General features: G+C 50.4%; 1 protein-coding gene and 1 long non-coding RNA gene across 8 annotated transcripts in view; one reads left to right on the top strand and one right to left on the bottom strand.

Moving 5' to 3' along the window:
* The window catches only part of LOC131499503 (uncharacterized), a 27828-nt gene extending 9394 nt beyond the window's left edge, over positions 1–18434 (top strand). Inside the window, exons 2-5 of one of the 2 annotated variants that reach the window (XR_009255918.1) lie at positions 7826–8002; positions 8787–8874; positions 11917–12066; positions 15069–18434. This is a non-coding gene — a long non-coding RNA (uncharacterized LOC131499503). Of the gene's footprint in view, positions 1–7825; positions 8003–8786; positions 8875–11916; positions 13980–15068 lie in introns of those variants that run through there. The other variant, XR_009255917.1, reaches the window with a different exon arrangement.
* On the bottom strand, positions 8166–22361 carry CES4A (carboxylesterase 4A). 6 transcript variants are annotated; one of them, XM_058707527.1, is made up of 14 exons: positions 21884–22361; positions 17982–18174; positions 15325–15466; positions 15111–15244; positions 14639–14792; positions 13046–13150; positions 12871–12975; positions 12687–12725; positions 12062–12202; positions 11450–11530; positions 10944–11097; positions 10196–10342; positions 9900–9972; positions 8166–8932 (listed from the first exon to the last, which is right to left on the bottom strand). In XM_058707527.1, exons 1-14 carry the CDS (start codon positions 22065–22067, stop codon positions 8791–8793), a joined length of 1794 nt encoding a protein of 597 aa, XP_058563510.1. In that variant the 5' UTR covers positions 22068–22361; the 3' UTR covers positions 8166–8790. The 6 variants fall into 6 exon arrangements, with proteins under 6 accessions (XP_058563510.1, XP_058563511.1, XP_058563508.1 ...); XM_058707528.1 differs by having other exon boundaries at positions 10196–10327; positions 21884–22359; XM_058707525.1 differs by lacking the exons at positions 17982–18174; positions 21884–22361 and having other exon boundaries at positions 15325–15867.

The following is a 22361-nucleotide window of genomic DNA, read 5'->3' as shown; positions in this document are numbered from 1 at the left end:
GATCTGAAGCAGGCTCTGAGCTGCCAGCCCAGAGCCCAACGCGGGGTTTGAATTCACAAACCATGAGATCATTACCTGAGCCAAAGTTGGACTCTTCACTGACTGAGCCATGCAGGTGCTTCCTTAAGTTTTCTTTTAAAAAGTCTTTTAAAAGTTGTTTGGGAGAGACATGAGCCACTTTGGGATGAGAATGGTTGTCTGGTATGACTTGAGATTTGTCATCCATCAAATATGGACACTATATAACATTTGCTTTAGTAAAAGTAATTTTCTAAACACTTTCTCATTGGACTCTCCCAAGTGCCTTCAAGGTAAGGAGGGAAGGAATTAATGTCCTATTTTGCAGCTCAGAAAATTGGGATTCAGAACAAGTGGCCATCTCATTTAAGAGCATATGGCTAGATAGACCCAGAGAGAAAGATTCCAGAAGAGCAAAGGTGTACTGAAGTTGAAGAAATTCAGTCCCTTTATTCTTTGTTAGAGCAACCTGATGTTGGAGGATTTTAGTGACTTCTCTAAGATCCCAGAGCTAGGTGGTTCCTCAGTTTTTTGTTTTTGTTTTTTAATTAGAGAATGAGAGAGAGAGAGAGAGAGAGAGAGAGAGAGAGAGAATCTTAAGCAGACTCCATGCCAAGCACAGAGCCCAGCTTGGGTCTTGATCCCACAACCCTGGGATTGTGACCTGAGCCGAAATCAAGAGTCAGGCGCTTAACCGATTGAGGCACCCAGGTGCCACCCTCAGTTTTTAAATCTATAAATTGAGGACAAAGACATCTACTTGTATCTGTCAGGACTGTTTTGGTTTTTTTTTTTTTTTTAATTTTTTTTTTTTTAACATTTATTTATTTTTGAGCCACAGAGAGACAGAGCATGAACAGGGGAGGGTCAGAGAGAGGGAGACACAGAATCTGAAACAGGCTCCAGGCTCTGAGCTGTCAGCACAGAGCCCGACGTGGGGCTCGAACTCACAGCCCTCACGGGCCGCGAGATCATGACCTGAGCTGAAGTCGGCCGCTTAACCGACTGAGCCACCCAAGCGCCCCTGTTTTGGTTTCAAGTAATGGAAGCCCAATTAAAATTGGCTCACACAAAAAAGGGAAAGTGTTAGCTCATTTAACTGAAAGCTCTGCGTGTGTAAGTGACTTCAGGCATGGCTGGATCCAGGTATTCAAGCACTGACACCAGAAATCTGTCTGTCTGTCTGTCTATCTCTCTCAGTCTCTTGGTTCTGTTTTTCTGTTTTAGCTTCATTCACATGCTGACTTACCCTCCCCCACCCCCCAGTGGTGAGGACTGCCCTTTCCTGATACTCCCACAAAAATCTGGGGTTGGGGTGCCTGGGTGGCGCAGTCGGTTAAGCGTCTGACTTCAGCCAGGTCACGATCTCGCGGTCCGTGAGTTCGAGCCCCGCGTCAGGCTCTGGGCTGATGGCTCGGAGCCTGGAGCCTGTTTCCGATTCTGTGTCTCCCTCTCTCTCTGCCCCTCCCCCGCTCGTGCTCTGTCTCTCTCTGTCCAAAAATAAATTAAAAAAAAAAAAAGAAAAAAAAAATCTGGGGTTGACTTTAATAGGCCATGTTTAGGTTATCTGTTCATACCTGAACTGTGGACACTGAATTGCTGTCAACAGGGCAATATAGCAGGAAAAGGAATGGATGTATTGGGCAGGCAAAAACACCAGATGGTACCTTGGTTAGTGTCTGGCACAAAGTTACAAGCTCTCAAAGAATGGTGGCTATGACAATCTTAAAGGTCCCGTCTGGCTCTGAAATTCTAGGATTTTTATAACTCTGTACTTTGATGCAAATCCAACTATAAATATTGGCAGTCAGGGGATGCCCTGGATAACAATTTGAGTTCATTCAAGGTCCAGTCAAAATACCATAAAATGAGCTGAGAAGGGGCCTGAAAATGAAAAGGAAGCTGGCAGAGCAAGGCTGGGAGTGCATGCTCTTCTATAGCAGAGGATAACTGCCTCTGGCTTGCCTTCTTTTGTAGTGAGCCAGGGAAGGTGGCAATGACAGAATCGGTGTGTGGCCCGGGAAGGGATTCCCTGAGGCGCTGGGGGCTGCTGCTTTTAGCGTCAAATGACTGAGAAGGACCACCTCTGGTAGCCAAAGACAGCCTTGGATGGACTGAGGGGAGTCCACTGGCCTCCAAAGACTGCCCGATGTGGATGCTTTGGTTAGGTGGTGACCAAGCAATCGCCCAGTCAGAGCCTTCTCTGAGGCACGTGTGTTGTAAGCGCATGTACAGGTGGCAAGCCCAGAGGAGGCAGGGCTGGAACTCAGGTGCCAGCCTGGCTTTCATTCACACTGTAAACCAAGTAAGTGGTGCCCCCTGGAGGTGCATGCTGCAATAACTCTTTTGTCTACCATACCTGGGGGATGTGGGAGGGAGGCCTATACCACCCAGCACAATGGGCTCCTGATTGTTTCCCTGTTTCTCACATTAGATTTCCATTACCAACAGTTTTTTGGGTATGTTTACATCTTCACTTTTTGAAAAAATTATTCTTTTCCCAGATGTGCTGAGTATTGTAGATAAATTAGTCACCTAAAAGCCAGGCAGTCAGGATTTCTTCTGGCAGGGAGGATCAGGGAGGCCAAATGAATGTCTGAGGCCACACAGCAGAGGAAACAGTTGTATTAAAACTCAAGATCCCTGCCCACCAGTGGCCTTTTCTACCACTGAACTCCAGAATTCCATGTTTCAGAGGTAGCAAATTGACGGTAGTGCTCCTGGTGGTGCTCCTGAGAAGCCCAGCAACAAAACCAGAGTTTTAGAGTCTTGGATCTGGAGTCTCTGGAAGGCCCTGGAGGATATCAGTCCTTCCTCCAGGACAGAAGAGCTGCTCCTTAGTTAAGAAACATGAATCAGCCACAGACGTCTCTGCCAGCTTTTGATGAATTTTTCTGCCATTGGTGCTAATTTCCTGAAAGGCTTTTCTTCCACATTCAGGCCCCCCTCAAAAGCGTTCTTACTCCCTAATGGTAGGAAATTCATAATGATCACCCAGTGGCTCCTTGTTGAGGTCACCATCATGCTCTTCACCAGTGTCTGTGGCTGAAAGAGCTGGGAGTGGATGAGTCCTAGACCACAGGGGCCTGGGGTTGGAGTAGTGTCCTACCGGGATTGTTCCCAGATGCACAGATGAGAACCAGGCCCAGAGAGGCAAGTGGCTTGCCTGAGGACACACACAGAAAAATAGGCCCAGACAGGAATATCCAGCTTCCAAATTCAGCCTAAAAGAGGCATGCTGAACTCTGCTCTGTGAGACCATCTGATCTTGAGTTCTTTCGGGGTTCAAATGGGTCTTTCTCCCCTTCCATTTTGCCCCACAGACCAATAGGCTCAAACCAACTCCTTGCAGCCATGGAGTTACTGTGATTTTATGGAGTCAGTGGTAATAGGCTAAAGTCCTGTCTGGATTAGCTTTCCATGGAGGGAAGGGAGAGAAAAGGGGCTTCCCCAGCAACACTAGGCCTTGCTTGTGTCCCCATCCTGGACAGGACTCCCCCTTGGGACTTTTCCTGGATCCAGTAGGTAGGGGCTGAGGTCTTCCAGGCTCCTGGAGAGGAGTGATGAGTCCCCAGGCTGGGTTGGCTGGGGGAGCTCTCAGCCAGAGTGCCCCAGGGGCCATCTGGTAGGTAGAGGAGGGGAAGGGTCAGAGCTGGCCTGCTTTTGTCTAAAGCTCCTTGGAACAATAGGACATCTAGGAGTCTCTCTCAACTTCTACCTCCTCTTTCCTCATCTGTCACCAAGTCCTGTCCATCAGCTTTATGAACTTGCTTGCTCTCTTCCACGAAGGACTCACTGTCTAGTTTTGCATTGTCCTGCCCTGGTGTCCCCACTTCTATTCTCTCTTCCTTCAGTTTGTCTGTACTTTGTAATCTTAGAGATCTTTCTGGAAGATAAGTCTAACCAGGACATGTCCCTCCCATGGCTCCCCAGTGCCTCAAGGTAGAGTCCATGCTCCCTCCCAGGCTTATAGGGCTGGTGTTCCAGCTCTGGGCCCTGCTTCCCCTGCCTTTCTGCATGGGCCACACGTACACAGAGCTGCTAGGATGGAACAGGCTAATTCCAATCTCCAGGCCTTTGCTCCTGTTGTGCCTTCTAGCTGACATAGCTTCCCCTCCCTCTCTGCCTCCAGACCTTCCACTCTTTTCCTACTGGTCCTTTCACGTGCTCCTCCAGAAGACTTCTCTGACTCACCACCTCACCCACGTTAGGTCAGCATCTCCACCGTGCTCTCACAGCCTTTCCAGCTGACCCTTTCTATCATCCCCCTCCAAGGTCTCAGTGGCCAGGCAACGGGGATGAGAAACAAATCCATGCTTACTGCCATCTTCTGAGTACCCGGGTACTTCTCTTTTCCAGCCTGAACAGCCTCAGCACCGCCCTGGCTCTCTGTCCATTTGCCTGTCTGGGTGTGTGTCCACCTGCTTCTGTTTCTTCCCTCTACCCCTTGACTTTCTTGGCAGATTGTTCCACTGTCTCTTTCATCTGCTTCTGTTTCCCTCCTCATGCTTTAATATACTTCCACCTCATCTCATGAAGGACTCAAGGTGGTGTCTTTGTCACTGCATCCCTTCCTCCCTCAATCCCTATAACCCAATTTCTCGCAGGCACTCTCTCTCTCCACACAGTCAATGAATTTGGTATGTGGAAGGAGAGTCCAGAAGGAGAGTTCTGACTCCTTTAGAAGAGTGATATCCTCTCACTCACAGGAAATCTGGCCCTTCGGGGCACATAGCAGGTTGCCAGCCCCTTCCTACTAAGGCGAGACATGAGAGGGGTGGGGGCAGAGGGCACAGAGTAAAGGCCACTCTGAAACCCATGCCACTGCACCCAGTACTGGTCAGGGACCTCAGCACCTCTAACCCAGCCCCTTGTGGCACTGATGGGGGAAACAGAAGAATTGTGTGGCAGATCTCTTTGGTCAACCCCATTTGTGAAACTTCTTCCTGAACCCTCCCCCCAACTGCTTCCTCTCTTCTAGAAACTTCAGCCTCATGTAGTGTGTCTTGGGCATAGGCTTACCTTGTCCCTCAGGAGAGGGCTCCATTGTGTCCAGCTGGGCTGGGAAGGGGTCATTTGGGGAAGGAGAAGCCTTGAAGTGGTGGCATCTGACCCCACTGCTCCTCTTCAAGCCCCTCTTTCCTTCAGCTGATGCCTCTCTGGACCTCAGAGCTTCTACTAGCTTGGGGTTCTCGCTAGGCCCCTGGAGTAACTCTCCTGGCAGCCTGTGGGCTTCTGGAAGGCAGGATTGATACCTCTTGGGTCTCCCAAAGCCCACAGGTGGCCAGTCAGGTTGTGCACCGCAGGGACCCAGGAGAGGAAGCCCATTGGCGATGAGCCTGTGGCCCTGCACTGCCCACCCAAACTCCTGCCCACCTTCCTGCCAACGGGGCACCAGCCAGCGCAGGCCTCCACGGCCACCAGCAGGAAACTGCCCTGGGGGCGGCCAGCCCAGGCGGGGCTTTGTTTGGAGAGCGAGAAGCCAGGAGGACCATGAGACCACAAGGGGCTTGGAAGAGCCCGCCCCTGCCCAGAGCGTCTGTGTCGCCTGCCTGAGACTGGGGCGGCTTGGCCTGACCGCGCCTCCTGCCGCCGGCCCGCCAGGCGACTACTGGCTGGCGCCTGGGCACAGGCGGTCAGGGGCGCAGGAGCCCTCACTGGGAGAGAGGCCCGGTTCCCCTCGCCCCCACCCCCAGCGGCTGCGAGTTTCAGCTCCCGGCGCCCTCGCGTCCGCCCGGGCTCTGGCCCCGCGCCAGGCGACTGATCCTTCACTGCCTTTGGCGGGAGGCGGACAGCGCGTCCCCAGAGGCTCCCAGGCCGCTGACGCTGTCTGCCGGGCAAGGAGGGCGGCGGCGGCGCTGCGGGGACTGCGGTCAGCGCGGGCACCACCGACGCGCCGAGTCTCCCGCACTAATTGGCCCTCAGCCGCCTTGGTAGTAATTGCTGCTTCGCGGGGCGGGGGCAGGCGGGGTGTCGGAGGAGAGCAAGGGGCTGCGCTTCTGGAGCTGGGGAGTCAGGCTCAGCCTGAGCTGAGCCGTGGGGCTGGCAGGAGACGCGTGTCCACGCTGTTCCAAGAGCTGGCTTTACACTGGTGCGTCTCCTTCCTCTTGGCGCCCCTGGCACACAGCGATGAACCCAGGGAAAAGCCACTCACGTGTCCTAGGGCCTTCACCAAGATCTAGTCAGTTCTGTGAACCGCTCCCTGCGGAGTGGAGCGCCGTGGAGCCTGGCAGGGACTTTAGGAACGCCTTTGGGTGGGCCACCGGAGACTTCAGTGCAGCCGGGAAGCGGAGGTGGAGACAGAGCAGTAGGTAGCCCTCCCCCCTCCCTCTTCCATCAGGAAGAGGACAGGGTGGGTGTGGGGCTGGGGCTGTGGGAGGCAGGGGGCCAGTACACCATCCAGGCTGTCCACTGGAATCCCTCCATGCTCAAATTCTGAGATAAGGTCCTAGGGTTTCCCTGGGAGTCGTTTATGATCCTGGCATCTGATGTGGTCTGGTGGGGCCCTGACTGTACCCTAGCTCCTCCTCAGCTTCACTCCCACTGATTTAGGAGACAGTAGCCTGGGGGGTGGGGGTAGGGAGCAGCCTCTGGGCAGGTGGCTCTTTGGAGAAGGTTCCTTCTCCAGATGTGTGAGAGTCTGAGGAGGGAACTGAGGGACCCTCACAAGCAGGCCTGGACTGACCTGCAGTCAGACCTTTGGACCTCCAGGTCAGGGTATCCTGTAGGCACTGGGATGAATCAAGCCCAGCTGGTCCCTGCTGAGTTTCTGCACAGGTTACCCAGGATCACTTTCCAGGGGGTTGAGCATCCAGCCCCTCACTCAGGGTCCCATTGAACTGCTATTTGGTTAACTATCCCCTGGCTAGAGGGGGGCAGAGGTGTTCTGCTGGTTATGCCTCCCAGAGAGTGGAGCTGCCACATGTCCTCTGGGGCCATCCTCTCTCAGGGATTGCTCCAGGTTTGGATGGAGGTGGCAGGGTGAGTCAGACAAGGCTGTATCAAATTTCCATTCTTCCACAACTAGGTAATGACCTTTGAGCAAGACCTTTTATACCTTGTGTCCCAGTTGCCTCATCTATAATATAGGGTAATAAAATCCATGACAGGGTTGTTGTGAACATGAATCTGCTTGAAAGGGGCTTTGTCCCCCTCTTCCAACCACCCCTTTGTTTTGGTGGCTTAGATGCTGGAGGAATGAGTGCCCTGACCCCACAGGTCTGCAGCTTCTAGTTGCCTCAGAGACAACTCAGGAACCCTTAGGAATAGAGTCTAATCAACATTGTAGTTTGGGACATAAAACCTATGGGATGCTACACTATTGTTCGTAGCAGCATTATTCACAATAGCCAAAAGGTAGAAACAATCCAAATGTCCATCAACAAATAAATGGATAAACAAAATATGTTATTTACATACAATGGAATATTATTCAGTTTAAAAAGGTATGAAATTCTGATACATGCTACAATATGGATGCATTTTGAAGACATTATGCTAAGGGAAATAAGCCAGACACAAAAGGACAAATATTGTATGACTCCACTTCTATGAGGTACCTGAGATAGTCAAATTCATAGGGTGGAAAGTAGAATAGTGGGTACCAGTGTTTGGAAATGAGAGGAAATAGGCAGTTAATTAAGGGATGCAGGGTTTCAGTTTGGGATGATGAAAAAGTTCTGGAGATGTATGGTGTGATGGTTACATAACAACATGAATGTACTTAATGCTATTAAACTGGACATTTAAATATGGTTGAAATGGTAAATATTATGTTATGTATATTTTACCACCAAAAAACAAACAGCAAACTAAACTGAACCAAAAAAACCTATGGGACAGGCTGCGGTATGCCCAGGTCGAGTTGCAGGAGAGGCCAGAGTGAGGAGTCTGGATGTAGCACCAAGACCTACACCAATGGACAAGCGAGGACGGAGTATGGATATCCTGAGGTCCCTCCTGAGATAATGAAGAAAAAAGTCAGGTATGTTGCAAACCAGGCAACTTTGCCACAGCTCCCTTTGTCTGAATGTAGCCCAGCAGGCTGGGCCCAACAAGGAGCAGGCAGCAACACACCCTCTCTCTGATGGCTCAAATCAAGATGTTCTCTACTTCACTCAAGCATTTTACAGATGGAGAAATTCAGGTCAATTCAACATGTTTTTATTGAGGACCATCCCTGTGTCCAGGCTTTGGAGGGGTTTCAGGGGAGGTGAGTATGCAAGGAGGAGAAGATCCTAAGCTATCAAAGCTTCACCCCACATAACAAATAATCTGACCAAGGCCTCAGGCCAGTGTAATGTGAACAGGCACAAGGCTGGGCAGGATGAAAGGTCAATGACAAGCTGGGTGTAATGGTAAGGGCAGTGGCAGTCTGGGTGGATTTCACCAAAGAAATCTAAACAAAGGGTTCAAGTAGACTTTGAAGGGTGGGAGGATTTGGAGAAGGAAGAGTTGGGTTTGTCCTGAGGCTGGGTGGCTGGGCACAGTGGAGCAGTAATAGAACCTGGCCTAACCTGCTAGAATCAGTGAGACGGGGGCATCATGGGATGTCAGGCTGAAGAGTGCAGTGCAGAGCCCCAAACAACTGGCTTAGGCTCTAGCTCTGGCCTGGAGATAGTAGGGAATCTCTGCAGGTCCTACATTGGGGAAGGCAGGACGCTTGTCCCAGATGTGTCCACGGCCAGTCTACCCAAAGCTTAGGTGGTGGGGAAATACCTTAGACGCCCTCCTGCACAGCCACTCTCAAAAGTGCCTCTGCTTTTCAGGTCCTTAATGCTGGTACAGTCTCATCCAAAAGGCCATCTTCTCCTCCTTGAGCTTCACACCCACCCTCGTGATGAAATCCAACTGCAGGTACTTCTCCTCCTCGTTATAGCGTGGCCAGTAAGGCAGCTTCCCACCATTGGGGTTTCTGCCCAGAAGGAAGAAGGAGAGAGGGTTCTTCATGCTCGTCTTCACCTGCCTCCTCCTCTTACCCTTCCCTTATGCACCTTCCCTTTGGAAGTTGGAGTCCAAGAATTCCTTACAGGGATGATATTTAGATCTTTAAGAAAGAATAGAAGAGTGTGTGGTGGCAAAAGGAAACAGGCAGAGGGAAGAGTATTTGCAAAGGGTTGGAGGTATGAAAGACCAGGGCTTTTGGAGGAAGCACAAGTATAAGTTTACAGAAAAACATGGGCTGTGTCAAGAGGATGGCTGTGGAGAGAAGATGACCCAGTAAAGATTTTGAAAATTTTCATGCCAACGGGCTAAGGGGTGGGGACTTTAATCTGGGGGCAGAGGGAAGCCAGGAAGAGTTTTAAACAGGTGAGTGACTTGGTCAGATAGTATTTCAGAAAGATCTTTTGAGTATCATAAGAGGGGTGGAGAGAAAGGATAGAGAATGTGGAGATGGGAAACCAGTCACAAGGCTAGCCAAAGCTCAGCCCAGATGTCACCTCTGCCAGGAAGCTGCTCCTGCCCATCTGAGCTCGGTCAGACACCTCCTCTGTGCTCTCATAGTACCTTCTCCCCCAGTACAGCAACTTAATGTTTTCATTATAACATTAACAAGCTGCTGAAGGATGCGGGCCATGTTTGCAAGATTCTTGAATTCCAGCTCCCAGTATAGGGCTGGGTGAAAAACAGTGCATGATGAATGACTTGGGTTGAATGCTTGAGTGGATGAAGAGTGTAGTCATGGGACAGAGAGGGACACATCCTAGGGACATTTAGGACCTGGTCACTGACTAGGAAAAGGTGAGGGAGAAGGTGCAGTTTGCTTGGGCTGATCATGTATTTCCTATGGGACACACAGGGACAAATACCTGAAGCAGCTGGCCAGTGGGTCTAGCATTGGGCAGGAAGACTGCCCAGATGTGTTGGGGGACCAGACTCACCCTGTACGGGCAAAGTTGGCCCAGTATTTCATCATCTGGAGGCTCAGTGCTTTCTCCTCAACCGTGGAATGGCCTGGGGTCAGAATAGGATGTGACATTTGGAACAGAGCATGGGGTGGTAACATCCCACCCTTCTCCTTCCACTATTTCTTCCATACTGGGAGGCTTTCATTTCCAGGAACATTCTAGATTAGGAACTGCCTAGACCCTTAGGGTCAGCCAATGGAGAGGTGAGTCCGGATACAAAGGTGGGGAGACTAGACACCCAGTGAGGGTGTCAGGTGGGGCTGTAGCACCTTTGGAGAAGGGATTCCCGAAGATGAAGTGGATCTCATCCCCGTGGTCTGCCCCATCAGTGCAGGGCTTGATGATGACACCGGTGGGAGTGTGGTGCTCAAACTCATACAGGTAGACAGGGAAGCCAGCATCTAGGAATAGGGAAACTGAGGAGGGCTGCAGGAAAAGTCCTGGGCTGGGATTCTCATCCACCCCACACATCCCACCAACCTGCATCAAGCAGGGAAAAGTGCTTGGGCTCCAGAATCTCAGGAGCAGATTTGAGTCCTGTCTACACTACTCATCAGTCCCATGTCCTGGGGCAAGTCACTCACTCAACAGTCTCTGAGCTGCAATTCCTCATCTGCAGATGGGGATTGTAGCAGGATCACAGACCCTTCCTGTTCCTTCTCTGAACAGTTCCTCTCTTGGGCATTTAAGGTTCTTTGGTGTCTGTGCTCTCCAGCCCCACCTTTGAACTCTCACCCACATGTTCTCTAAGCCCCATTCAGCCTGGACAGGATCTCCAATGTGCCCCCTCAGCCTGTCCTCCCAGCCAGGAAGCCTTCCCTGACCACCCTAGGCTATGTCCTCTGGGCTGGACTCTGCCCTGCCCTCCTTCTCCCTTTCTCTCTCAGTTGACAGCCCACTACTTTTTCTATGCCATCTTGGAATCCTATACCAGCCCAGAGGTGCAAGAAGGTGGTTGAGCAGTTGGTAAGCAGCATCAGTAGACAGAGTGTGGCCACTCTTGGGGACCCCACATACCTCTGTGGTGGTGGGCAGCCTGTAGTGTGGAGTACACAAAGATCGCATCCCCAGCTAGGCCCATTAAACGGTTTCTTAACATTTTCCAGTCATGGTCATCAATGTCACCCAGGTACTCCTCCATCACCAGTGGTAACTGCTCTTTGGTGATATTCTGGGTGGGGAATTCATACCCACCCTGAGGCCTGGGGTGCCAGCTGAGCAGAAATGGGCACACTAGTGACTTACACTCAGCATCCTCAGGAGTTTTTGGTCTGGGAGAGTGGGGGAGAGAGGGGAACTTCTGGGAAGATCTTTGCTGATTCTTACCCCTGTGTTTAGACTGCATGAGAACTGAGTGCCATGACCCTGAGGCCAGTGCGGTGGCGGGGGGTGGGGGGGTGGGGGGGTGGGGGGAACCTGCTCACCAGCAGCCATCTGATCCCATACCAAACTCCAAGCCCCACCAAAAGGGGAGTTAGCTTTGTCCAACCAAACTGAGCACCCCTAACAGCATGGCTCCTCACCAACAGGGTACTGGTTCTCCAGAGCAGCTTGGTGATGATTCCTTTTCTCATTATGAACTGGTTTAGTGAGATCTTCATGATCTGCCCAAAATATAAGGACCCAGGTGTGAGTTAGGCCCAAACATCAGGAGGGATTCCAGCCAGAGCTACACCAGGCTCCAAGGCTCTCACCCATCTAAGTGGTGAGTTCTCAGAGCACACAGCCCAGGAAGGGCCCATGACTATTTCCTGCCCTCCTGTTCTCAACCTGTCCATCGCTACCACCCAGGTCAGAGCTGAAGTGGGGACTGGGGACAACTATCCTGACCTAGGAGCAGTTGTGGGGGTGGGAGTGGGGGGCAGGATTTGCAGCTGCCTGGAGGCTAAACAATGGATAGGATGATCCATCCAAACTATGATCTGAAGATTTGGGGTCCCCAAACCTCCAAGAGGCCAATACTTCTCTTCCTCCCATCATTTCTGGCCAGCTCTTACTGCTCCGGGACTGCAGGATGTACCCAAGCACTTGGACATCCCCAGAAGAGCCAATGGGATCCGATCTCATGCACAGTACTACCCAAGAGGAATCCTCTGCTACTCCTGCTGGGGTGGGCACCCCTTCTATTGACTTACAAAAGGTAAGAGCCAACTGAACTCCAGGTTGTTGACACCCAGAAGATAGGGCACAGGTGCAACTTGCCCCTGGCTTAGGAGTACCGCTGGGTCATCTGGGAACACCACACCATCTACCACCGGGCTCATGAACCACACAACCTAAAAGGCAAGGGGCATTTCCAAATAGTCCTCCCACATATCCTCCCAGGATCCCTGTAGCCTAGGGTTCCCAGCTCAGCAGGTCCCCATCCAGAGATTTCTTTATCCATAGGCCCTTTGGGAAAAGCTGGGGTTCAGTGACCCCTTGGAGGGCAGGAGATGCTCACCCCCAGGTATCTACTTTCCTCACCTCTTGACAATCTTTGCTAAATGTCACCTTCTGAATGAAGCTTTCTTTGTCCCTCCTATTTAAAATTCTATGCCTTCCAACTTCCTTACCCTGCTCCATTTGTCACTATTCACTTTCCTTCAAAAGAGGTAAATGAGTTATTTATGTATAGTGATTACTGCCTCTCGCCACTGGAACATCAGTCCTACTCGGGAAGGAATCTTGGTCTGAACAGTTCACTTAGTATCCTGAATGCCTGGCACATAGGGGGAGGTGTTCAATAAATACTCGAATCACAGAACAGGGCCTGCTCACCTCCTGAGGGTCTTTCTGGGAGTTCAGGTGGAAGAATCCCTGTAGGGGAGAGGAGGGAACTAGAGTTAAAGAAAGTCTCCCCACTGTGCTCCTTAGACAGGGTCCCTGGGGGCAGCCGGGTATCAGGTCAGGTAGGTGGCTTACAGGTGGCCAGGTGAAGGAGCTAGAAGGAAGTTTTACCTACCATCTTCTTAGATACATGCATCACCTCAGCCCCTGATCGTGCCCTCAGGCAGTCTACCAGAATCCGTGTGCTGTTGTAGGTACAGCCTGCCAGGCGGGCAACTGTCTGTGGAGAAGAGGTGTTCAGGCCCATCCTGCCCCTTCTTGCTGAGCCCTGGGGGAGAGGAGACACCCACCTTGGCCACCCTCAGCGGGTCAGGAGTGATGAAGGCTCTGAGTGCTGCGGTGCCTCTCTGGGAAATGGCCCGATGAAAGAGACCGCGGGCTAGGGGTGACATCATCTGCAGGGGTGGGGAGTGTGGTACCCATGAGAGGCACAAGTAGAAGTCACTTGGGCAGTTTTGGGTGCCTTTCTGGCCAGGGCTGGGCAGCGTGAAGGGGCCCAAAGAGTGCAGGCAGCTTGGGAGGGAGTCAAGAGTCCTGAGTTGGAGTCCTAGACCTACAGCCAGTGCCTTCGTGCCTGTGGGCCCCCCATCCTGGCCCCTGCAATGGGCCCCAGCAGTTTCAGAGGGGATCTGAGCTTGTGGGAAGGGTTCTGCTGGTGTAGGAAAGAGACTCTATGCTTCTGGGTTAGAAATGGGGGGGGGGGGGGGTGTTGGTTCCTATGGCCCCTTTAACCTGTATTAACAGTTCTTAACTTTCTTTGCTGCCCAAGTTGGAAGAGCAACTATAACTGGGACCCCTCATCTTGTCTCTTGGACACTTCAGACTTCATGTGCCCCAAACTTGTTCTAGCTGGTTCCCATCTGAGTGGCATCCCTCACACTATACCATCCATCCAGCCCCAGGGGCCTTTCCTATCATCTCTGCTCACCCCTCCACCCAGCTGCCCTAGTCCTGTCCATCTGGCTTCCTGCATCCCTCTTGAGCTACCTTCTACTTTCCAGTCTTCTTGCTTCTGTTTCAGAGGCAGGCCTCATCCTCTCTTCTAAGATATACCCCACCTCCACTCCCAGATGGCCTCCAGGCCTCTCCTCCTGCTTCTTCCTAACTCAATTCCAGCACACTGAGCCATCTCTCTAAATGCACTTCTGGCTGTGTCACTTCTCTGCTTCAAATCTTTCCCTGTTCTCCAATGTATTTTGAATAAAGCTGCTTAACTTTTCTGGACTTCAATTTATCCATCTGCACAATGGAGAAAACTTCTCTTTTGGTAGAACTGTAGAAAGAGGATGCTTCTATTTCTGGATTGTTGAGGGAATTGAATGAATATACATACAGTGCTTGGAAGAGTGTTTGACACACAGAAAGTGCTTGAGCATTTGAGTATTATTACTGTGGTGGGTAAAGCCCTGTGTTATGTGGTCCCAGCTCACCTCCCTAACATGTGTCCCACAGGGTGTACCTGACCTTACACCTACACTCCAGGCACACACCAGGTCAGTGTTCGCCCGAGTCTCCAACCCAGGCCCCTGACTCCCAGGCTTGGTCTGTGGCCCCAGCCTTGCCCATAAGGGGATGATGCATTCTGTTCAGGGGATAGAGCTCTGGGGGTAGGTAGGGAGGCAGGAGGTGGTGGGTTATCTTTCTGGCCCACCACGGATTGGCTGAGTATCCCTACTCTCAGCATTGCCCGCTCTGCTGGCTTGGTTTTCTCATCAGTGCTACCCCTGGATGGAGTAGTACCCTTTGCAGGGGTGAGGGCAAGTCTGTGCACCGGCATGTACCTGTACACACAAATCTGCATAGGTGTGTGTGCAGTGGAGGATGCACTCATGGGAACCCGGGGACTTGCGTCTGTGCTGGGTCTGACCTGGCGCTGCACTCGCCAGTCCCGAAATACACATGGCCCCCGAAGACTGGCCAAACAGGGTCACGCAGCGTGGGTCTCCGCCGAAGGCTGCGATGTTCTCTTGTACCCAGCGCAGAGCAGCCACCTGGTCCAGCAGCGCCCAGTTCCCGCGGGCCTGGCTGTCGCCCGTGCTGGACGCGCGGGGCTTATAATCAGGGTCCGGAGCCCCCGACCGTCTGGTTACTCAGGGCTCCTGCCTGGTTCTGCCTGGCCCTACCTCACCCTGCCTGGTCCCTCAGGTACCAGGTCTTGCGACCACACCTTTTTCCCTAGTGTTAGATCCCCCTCTGGCGGCACTTGGGAGTGACCGCCCTCTCCAGACGAAATTAGGCCCCGCCCCCGCACGCACCTCTTGTAGCCACGCCCCCATAGCCCCTCCTCTATCCTTCCGCCCAAGTCCTAGGAAGCCGGGCTCCTGATTCCCCGCTCCGGCCCCCGGCCCCGCCCACCTCAGGAAACCCAGGATGCCGAGCCTGTGCTGCAGAAGCACGAGCACCACTTTCTCGCGAGAGGCCAGCTGCGTGCCATCGTACGTGGAAGCGGAGCCCACGAGGAAGGCACCTCCTGGGAACCAGACCATCACCTGGACATGGAAAGCCGAGGCCTGAGCTGGGCGGTGGGGTGCCTGAGTGGGATGGCGCGTGGAAGAGGATGAATACTCACCGGCAGCGGAGCGTCCCCACGCGCGCGCACTGGAGCGTACACGTTCAGGTACAGACAGTCCTCACTGAAGCGCAGCCACTTGTACTGTTTACGCGTGTTGAAGTACATGGAGGTGATCTGTCCCCAGGACTCCTGAAGGCACCTGCGGTCACGATGTGAGTTTGGGCCCAACGTGGTGGCCAAAGACGGGAGAATGGTTGCAAACCCAGGTTCCGCAGTTGAGGAAATAGAACCAAAAGCAAAATTTAGGATGCGTGCGTGTGTGTGTGTGTGTGTGTGTGTGTGTGTATCTGTTTGTGTCCGAATAGCCTCCACTAGCATTAGGGTCCAGGGTGAGTGCAGCGCCAGGTCAGACCCAGGGCAAGATCCACCCCTCTGTCTTGCCCCCGGTCCCAGGAATCTGCCTGGGGAGAGGTTCCATGCTTCTGTTGGAGACCCTTTTGGTGCTGTCAAGCCAGAAACCTGGGTGTCCTGGGATTTCATGCCCCCATCCTTCAGGCTCTTTTCTGTCTCCCAAACAGCTCTTAAATAGGCCTCCTCCATCCCAGAGATGCTGCCTTGTAAAGGCCATTACCTACTCTGGCCAGGACACTGCCCCAACCTCTTTAACATCGCTTCCAACTCATCCTCCACACCCTGACCGGAAGGATTGACAGAAAACAAAAACCTATTTCACTTCCCTCCTTAAAACCTTCCTGGGCCCCCCTGCGCTCAGGATAAGGTCCAGATTCACCCATACTGATGCAGGCCCTCTCCATCTAGTCTTCCTGGCACTCTTTGCTCTAGATGCCCACGGACCCTTCCTTGTCTCCCATCTCGAAGCCCTTTTGCTTATGTCCCTTCTGCCTAATGTTTTCTCTGCCTGGCAAACTCCTGCTTATGTTTAAGGCTCAGCTAAAGTGGTGCCCCCTCTGCTGGGCACTTCCTGTCTGTGCTTCCCAAAGTTCTATCCACGCTGGGTTAGAGTTGTTTCGATTGGTTTGGTTGTTATTCTCCCCAAGCAACCATGCACTCCCTAGGGGCAGGGATGGATGTGGATTTGTCTGAGTCCTGGCACTCAGCCCAGTGCCTTGTACCATGTGAACATTTGATGTACTTGTGGAGCTTGGGCTGTTGGGCCACCTCATCTTTTCTCCCTGCTGGCCCAGCCTAGAGTGTGGCTATTGCCAATAGTTGGGGCTGGGCCCATCTGACTGGCTGCAGGAAAGCCTGTCTATTCTACTCCTTTCTCCACTTGTTCCCTTGCTGCTCTGGCCTGAAGCTAGTCATTACCCAAACTGGCCACTAGTCTTCTTGTCTCCTTAACTACCATCCCACAGTCTGTTGTAAGCCATCCACAAATTCTTCTACCTGTCACTCTGTGTTCCAAACAGCTATTGTCTGACAGCTCATGGCAAAGGTTGCAACAACTGACACCTGGACTTCTATGCAATGGGCACCCCACTCTCTAAACCCCTGATCCTCGGGGCTCTAATAATGGTCATCCCCTGTTCTGTCACCTGATCCATGGGATTCCACATAACAATCACAGAAGGTTCAGATGTCTTGGTTTCTCTCACTGGTGGTCAGTGTTCTAACAACTAACACCCCAGTGTTCTACTAACAGCCATTCATGTTCTAACAGTGGATGCCCTGTTCTCAACAGTTAGACACCCTGGGTGGTGGTTATAGTTTTTAGATATCAACTGACACCCAGGTTCTCACAGTAGACATTTTTCTAAACCCAGTGCTGTATCCAACTGATTGTTAATGATTGCCACAGAATATTCTGGTCAGTGGGTTACTCAATGATCTGAATAAATAATAAATACACTTGTTCTGGGTAAATTGCCAAGCCTAGTGCTTCAAAGGGCAGTCATTATCTCAACATGCTCATGTGACTCAGGATTTGAGCCCTGTTAGAGGTTGCATTAAGATTCTGGGACTTTGGGGTGCTTGGGTGACTCGGTTGGGTTCAGGTCATGATCTCAGGGTCATGGGATTGAGCCCTGCATGGGGCTCTGTGCTGCATGTGGAGCCTGCTTAAGATGCTCTCTCTCCCTCTGCCCCTCCCTTGCTCAAGCACTCGTACATGCACTCTCTCTCTCTCTCTCTCTCTGAAAAAGAAAAAATTCTGGGATATTAAAACTGAAACTGAGCCTGTGACTCCCTATCTTGGAGCTCCTTCTGCAGGGAAGGGCTGATGGTGTCGTGTGGGCTTGTTCTGGGGCTCAAGCCCCAAGTGAGAGGGAAGAGCTCAGGGTTCACTGGGTATGGTGTGTGTGTGTGTATGTGTGTGTGTGTGTGAGAGAGAGAGAGAGACAGAGACAGAGAGACGGAGACAGAGACAGAGAGAACTCCTCCTCACATACTTTTAGGAAAACTTAGGTTCCCAGAAGATCCTGGAGGCACATCAGTGAGCACCTCCTCCTTGTCTGGAGCTTTCCCATAAGAAAGCCAAGAACAAACAGCATTAACAGTCCTGTAAACATCATCTGGGCCAACTACTTCATATATAGGTTTGGAAACTGAGGGCCGGAATGGACCCCAGGCTACTTACAGTCATACAGTGCACTCTTTTTAGTGAGTTGTTCAAACTCTGGCCCAGAGGCCGGCATAGATACCACCCCCCCCTTAGAGTTTGCCCACCTCCCAGCCAACAGTCATTTGGCTCTTACGCAGGGGCATAGGTGGTGGCGTTTTTGATTCCTTCCCAGGGCTCTGGGGCAGCAAACCTGCGGACACCCACAGGCGGTCTGGAGAAGGGCACTCCTAGGAAGACATTGATGGGTGTCTTCCCGACGTGCATCTGTTTTCCTTGGAGGGTCCCATATTTGGTAATCACTAGAGGTTCCTTGGTGTGCTGAGCACCTAGGAAGAGAGGAGAAGGGTCACTCTGGCCACTGAAAGGACTCTGGCCTGTCTGCCATGGCACCAGTTGCAGCTTGAAGCTTTTCACAATTGTGTATTTTGCCTACCTTTTCTGTGTTTCTCTCAGTATTTTTCTCTCTCATTATTTAAGGTTTCAATGCTATGTTGATAGGTGCATAAAGGTTCATGTCTATTATAGGAATTATTTTTCTGTCATTTAATGTATCATTTAATGTCAATAATCATGTCATTTATTTTGATTTTTGCTTGTCTCATATTGGTATTCCAGTACCTCTTTCTTGTTGCTGACATTTACTTGGCATACTTCTGGGAAGAAATCACACACATTATTGACATTCTCATTCGTATATATACTCACAGTAATACTCACATGTACATACAAATTTATACATACATAGGTATATGTGAACACAGCTTATTTACAACAAAGCATGTAGAAATACAAGACTTAAGTGCACACACATATGCATACATACATATACATGCATGTAAGTACAGTTATATAAAGGTTACATCGTATCCATATGTGGCATATATTCGTATATTACACACGGGCACACAGATACATTAGACCTATATCCACACCTTAGCCAGCTCTTGGACTATATACAAACTAGAGCGACTTGAATTTAATGGCTGCTTATGGGCATTTCTTCCTCTTGTCAGCTCTCGTCTTGCCCTATTGCTATTGCCAAGCATTGCTCTGCCTCACCTCTATTGCCCTTTCCTGAAGCACCCCTGTCATTTCTCTTCCTCCTTTCTTATCAAAACTGAATCATTCTGTACCCTGGTCCCCTGGAGCTCACTCTGCAAATGACAGAAAGCAAATCTGGTCCGAGTATTATTGAACTTGGCTGTGTATCAGAATCATCTGAGGAAATCATTGCTGAAATACAGATTCCTAGGCCTGTCCTCTGAATGAGAATCTCAGGGTTGCATTGGGAAAGTAGATTTACAAATACCTCTGTGAGATTTTGATGCATTCGATTTTGGGCACCGCATTTGGAATTGGTGTGGTAGAGCACACCCTCGCACCTCCAGCTTCAGGTGACCCAAAGTACCACTCTGTCCACGTTCCCAAGTCTCTGCACATCTGACAAAAGCAATATCTGTGCACAAGGAGTGACTACAATGGGGGCCTGCAAGCATGTAGGCAGGCCAGTGCAGGCAAAGGGCCGTCTCAAACCTCCTCTCTGTGTGCAGTTCTTTGCAGTTTACACAGCCTTTCACATGGTTCTCTCACATCAACTCCTCATTGGCCCTGGGGAGAGCTAGGGGAGGACTAAGGGCCCAGACAGGGGTAGCAACCAGCCTGAGGTCTCAGAGGACACAGCAAAGAGGCAGAGGTCTGTCATATTACTTGGATTTGCCCTGAAGCCTAACTAGCCCACAACTATAATTTATTGATCCTTTATTATAGTCTAGCACTGTGCCAAACACTTTACATGGATTATCTCACCTCATCCTCCTAAAAAATGTAGAGGGTAAATGTTATTATTGCACAATACAAATGTGGAAAATGAAGCTCAAAGGGGTTATAGAACTTGCTCAAGGTCACACAGAGTGAGGTTCTTCTCGGAGTTCTACTCTAAGCGGTGATGTTCTGTTGTCCTCGTCCCAATCTCTGGGAACACCTAAGCATGTGGCAGAGTGCTTTACACCCCTGAACAAGAACTGCCATGGAGTGGTCCCCACTCCAGCCTTGCTACCCGGAGACAATATGTGAGCACTTATGAAAACATTCCACCTTCTTTTTTTTTTTAATGTTTATTTTTGAGAGGGTGAGAGACAGAGTGCAAGTGGGAATGGGCAAAGAGAGAGACACAGAATCTGAAGCAGGCTCCAGGCTCTGAGCTGTCAGCACAGAGCCCTATGCAGGGCTCGAACCCATGAACTGTGAGATCATGACCTGAGCTGAAGTCGGACGCCCAACCGACTGAGCCACCCAGGCTCCCCATTCCACCTTCTTAATAAGCATAAAATGCTAATTAAAACCAGGAGAGACAGCTTCCACCTAAGAAATTAAAAATGATGGCCCCCAATTCTGGCAAAGAAACAGTATATGTGAAAAGGATATTCACATGTACTGTTGGTACAGGTTGGTGCAGGATAAATTAATACAATGCCTTGGAGAAATAATTTGGCATAATGTATAAGAGCCACGTTCACATGCTTTGACTCAGTAATTTCTTTTTAAGTTTTTACTTATTTATTTATTTATTTATTTAGAGAGCACACGAGAGAGGGCAGGGGAGGGTCAGAGAGAGGGAGAAACAGAATCCCAAGCAGGTTCCATGCTGTCAGTGCAGAGCCAGATGTAGGGCTCCAGCTTACGAATGGTGAGAGCCTGACCTCAACCGAAATTAAGAATCACCCGCTTAACCAACTGAGCCACCCAGGTACCCCCCAACCTTTTTAAAAGTTTTTAAAAGTTTATTTTGACTCAGTAATTTCACTTTCAGGTCCCTCCCTTCAGAAAAGAGTCAGAGGGGCGCCTGGGTGGCGCAGTCGGTTAAGCGTCCGACTTCAGCCAGGTCACGATCTCGCGGTCTGTGAGTTCGAGCCCCGCGTCAGGCTCTGGGCTGATGGCTCGGAGCCTGGAGCCTGTTTCCGATTCTGTGTCTCCCTCTCTCTCTGCCCCTCCCCCGTTCATGCTCTGTCTCTCTCTGTCCCAAAAATAAATAAAAAATGTTGAAAAAAAAAAAATAAAAAAATAAAGAAAAGAGTCAGAAAGGCATTAAAACGAAGACCTTTATGAACCATAGTTAAATATACCATAGTGAGTACTAGAAGCATCATTTATGTCACAGGACCAGGCAAAAAAAATTTAACTATAAACTAAAGTTATAAGCTGCTTGTGGTAAGATTCTAAGTGAAAAAAAGCAGTGTATAAAGTTGTATACATGCTAATACTGTAGCTGTGTACAAACATGAAATAAAAAGACTAAAAGAAAATGTGCCAAAATGCTAAAAGTGATTTAGCAAAGTTTCTCGCAAATAAAAAAATTTAAATGCACTTAAACAGGGCGCCTGGGTAGCTCAGTCGGTTAGGCGTATGACTTTGGCTCAGGTCATGATCTTGTGGTTCACAAGTTTAAGCCCCAGATTGGGCTCTGTGCTGACAGTTCAGAGCCTGGAGCCTGCTTCAGAGTCTGTGTCTCCCTCTCTCTCTGCCCTTCCGCTGCTCGTACTCTGTCTCTGTCTTAAAGATAAATAAAACATTTAAAAAAATTTAAATGCACTTATATAGGCAAAACTAATTTGTGATAGAGGTCAGAATAGTGGCTACTTTGAGGGTATTGATTGGGAAGGAGCATGTGGGGTGCTAGAAATGTTCTAGATCTCAGTCTGGTTGGTGGTAACATATACATACACACTAATGTATATACTAATATAGTAGTAATTTTATATAATATTAATTTTATAAGGAATACAAATATAAATTAACAAATTATAAATACATAAAATTATGTAAATTATAAAATATATTTTATTTTAATATATAAATATAAATGTCTAGACTCTTAGCTGATGGGAGGATCAGTGCCCTGAAACAACCCCCCCATCCGCCCAGACCTTGTTGAAATGCCCTTGCCCCACTGCACCAGGAGAGGTTGAGCTGAGGGCCTGCCCCTGTGTCTCTCATGTCCCTCTTGCCTGACACCCTCAGGATGGAGTTGGGGCTTACCCAGGGCTGTCTGCACCATCAGGCAAAGGGTGAGGCTCAGGTATAGAATCCAACTCATGTTCTGGCCAGCCAGCTCCTGCCACAGGCTGGGGTGACATCCACACTGTGGGTACCAGTTGGTAGCTGTGTCTGCAGTGTCCAGTGAGCACTGGGAAGTCCCACTTTTATCTTCCCTAAATCCCATCAGCAGGTGCAGGGGCAGAAGAAATTGTGACCAGCCCTCTGGCCAGCCCACAGCCTTGATTGTCTGCCTTGGAGTGACAGCACATGATAGATAGTCTTGGCTCTTCAAAAAACTGACCAGTCTGCAATCTCTGCCTGATGTGTTCGTCTGTGCAATAGGCTTACAGCTGCAGTGTGAGTCAAGCTCTGAGTGCACAGTAGGTGCTAAGATTGCAGCAGAGGACCTGGTTACAAGGCCCCTCAATCCCCAGGTGTATTCACTGTGGATTTAAGGGTCTCAGGCCTCCCTGCTCCC

The sequence above is a fragment of the Neofelis nebulosa genome, chromosome 17 (assembly GCF_028018385.1).
Source record: "Neofelis nebulosa isolate mNeoNeb1 chromosome 17, mNeoNeb1.pri, whole genome shotgun sequence".
NCBI lineage: Eukaryota > Metazoa > Chordata > Mammalia > Carnivora > Felidae > Neofelis > Neofelis nebulosa.
The sequence above is the reverse complement of the archived record's forward strand: the minus strand, read 5'-3'. Positions and strand labels throughout refer to the sequence as shown.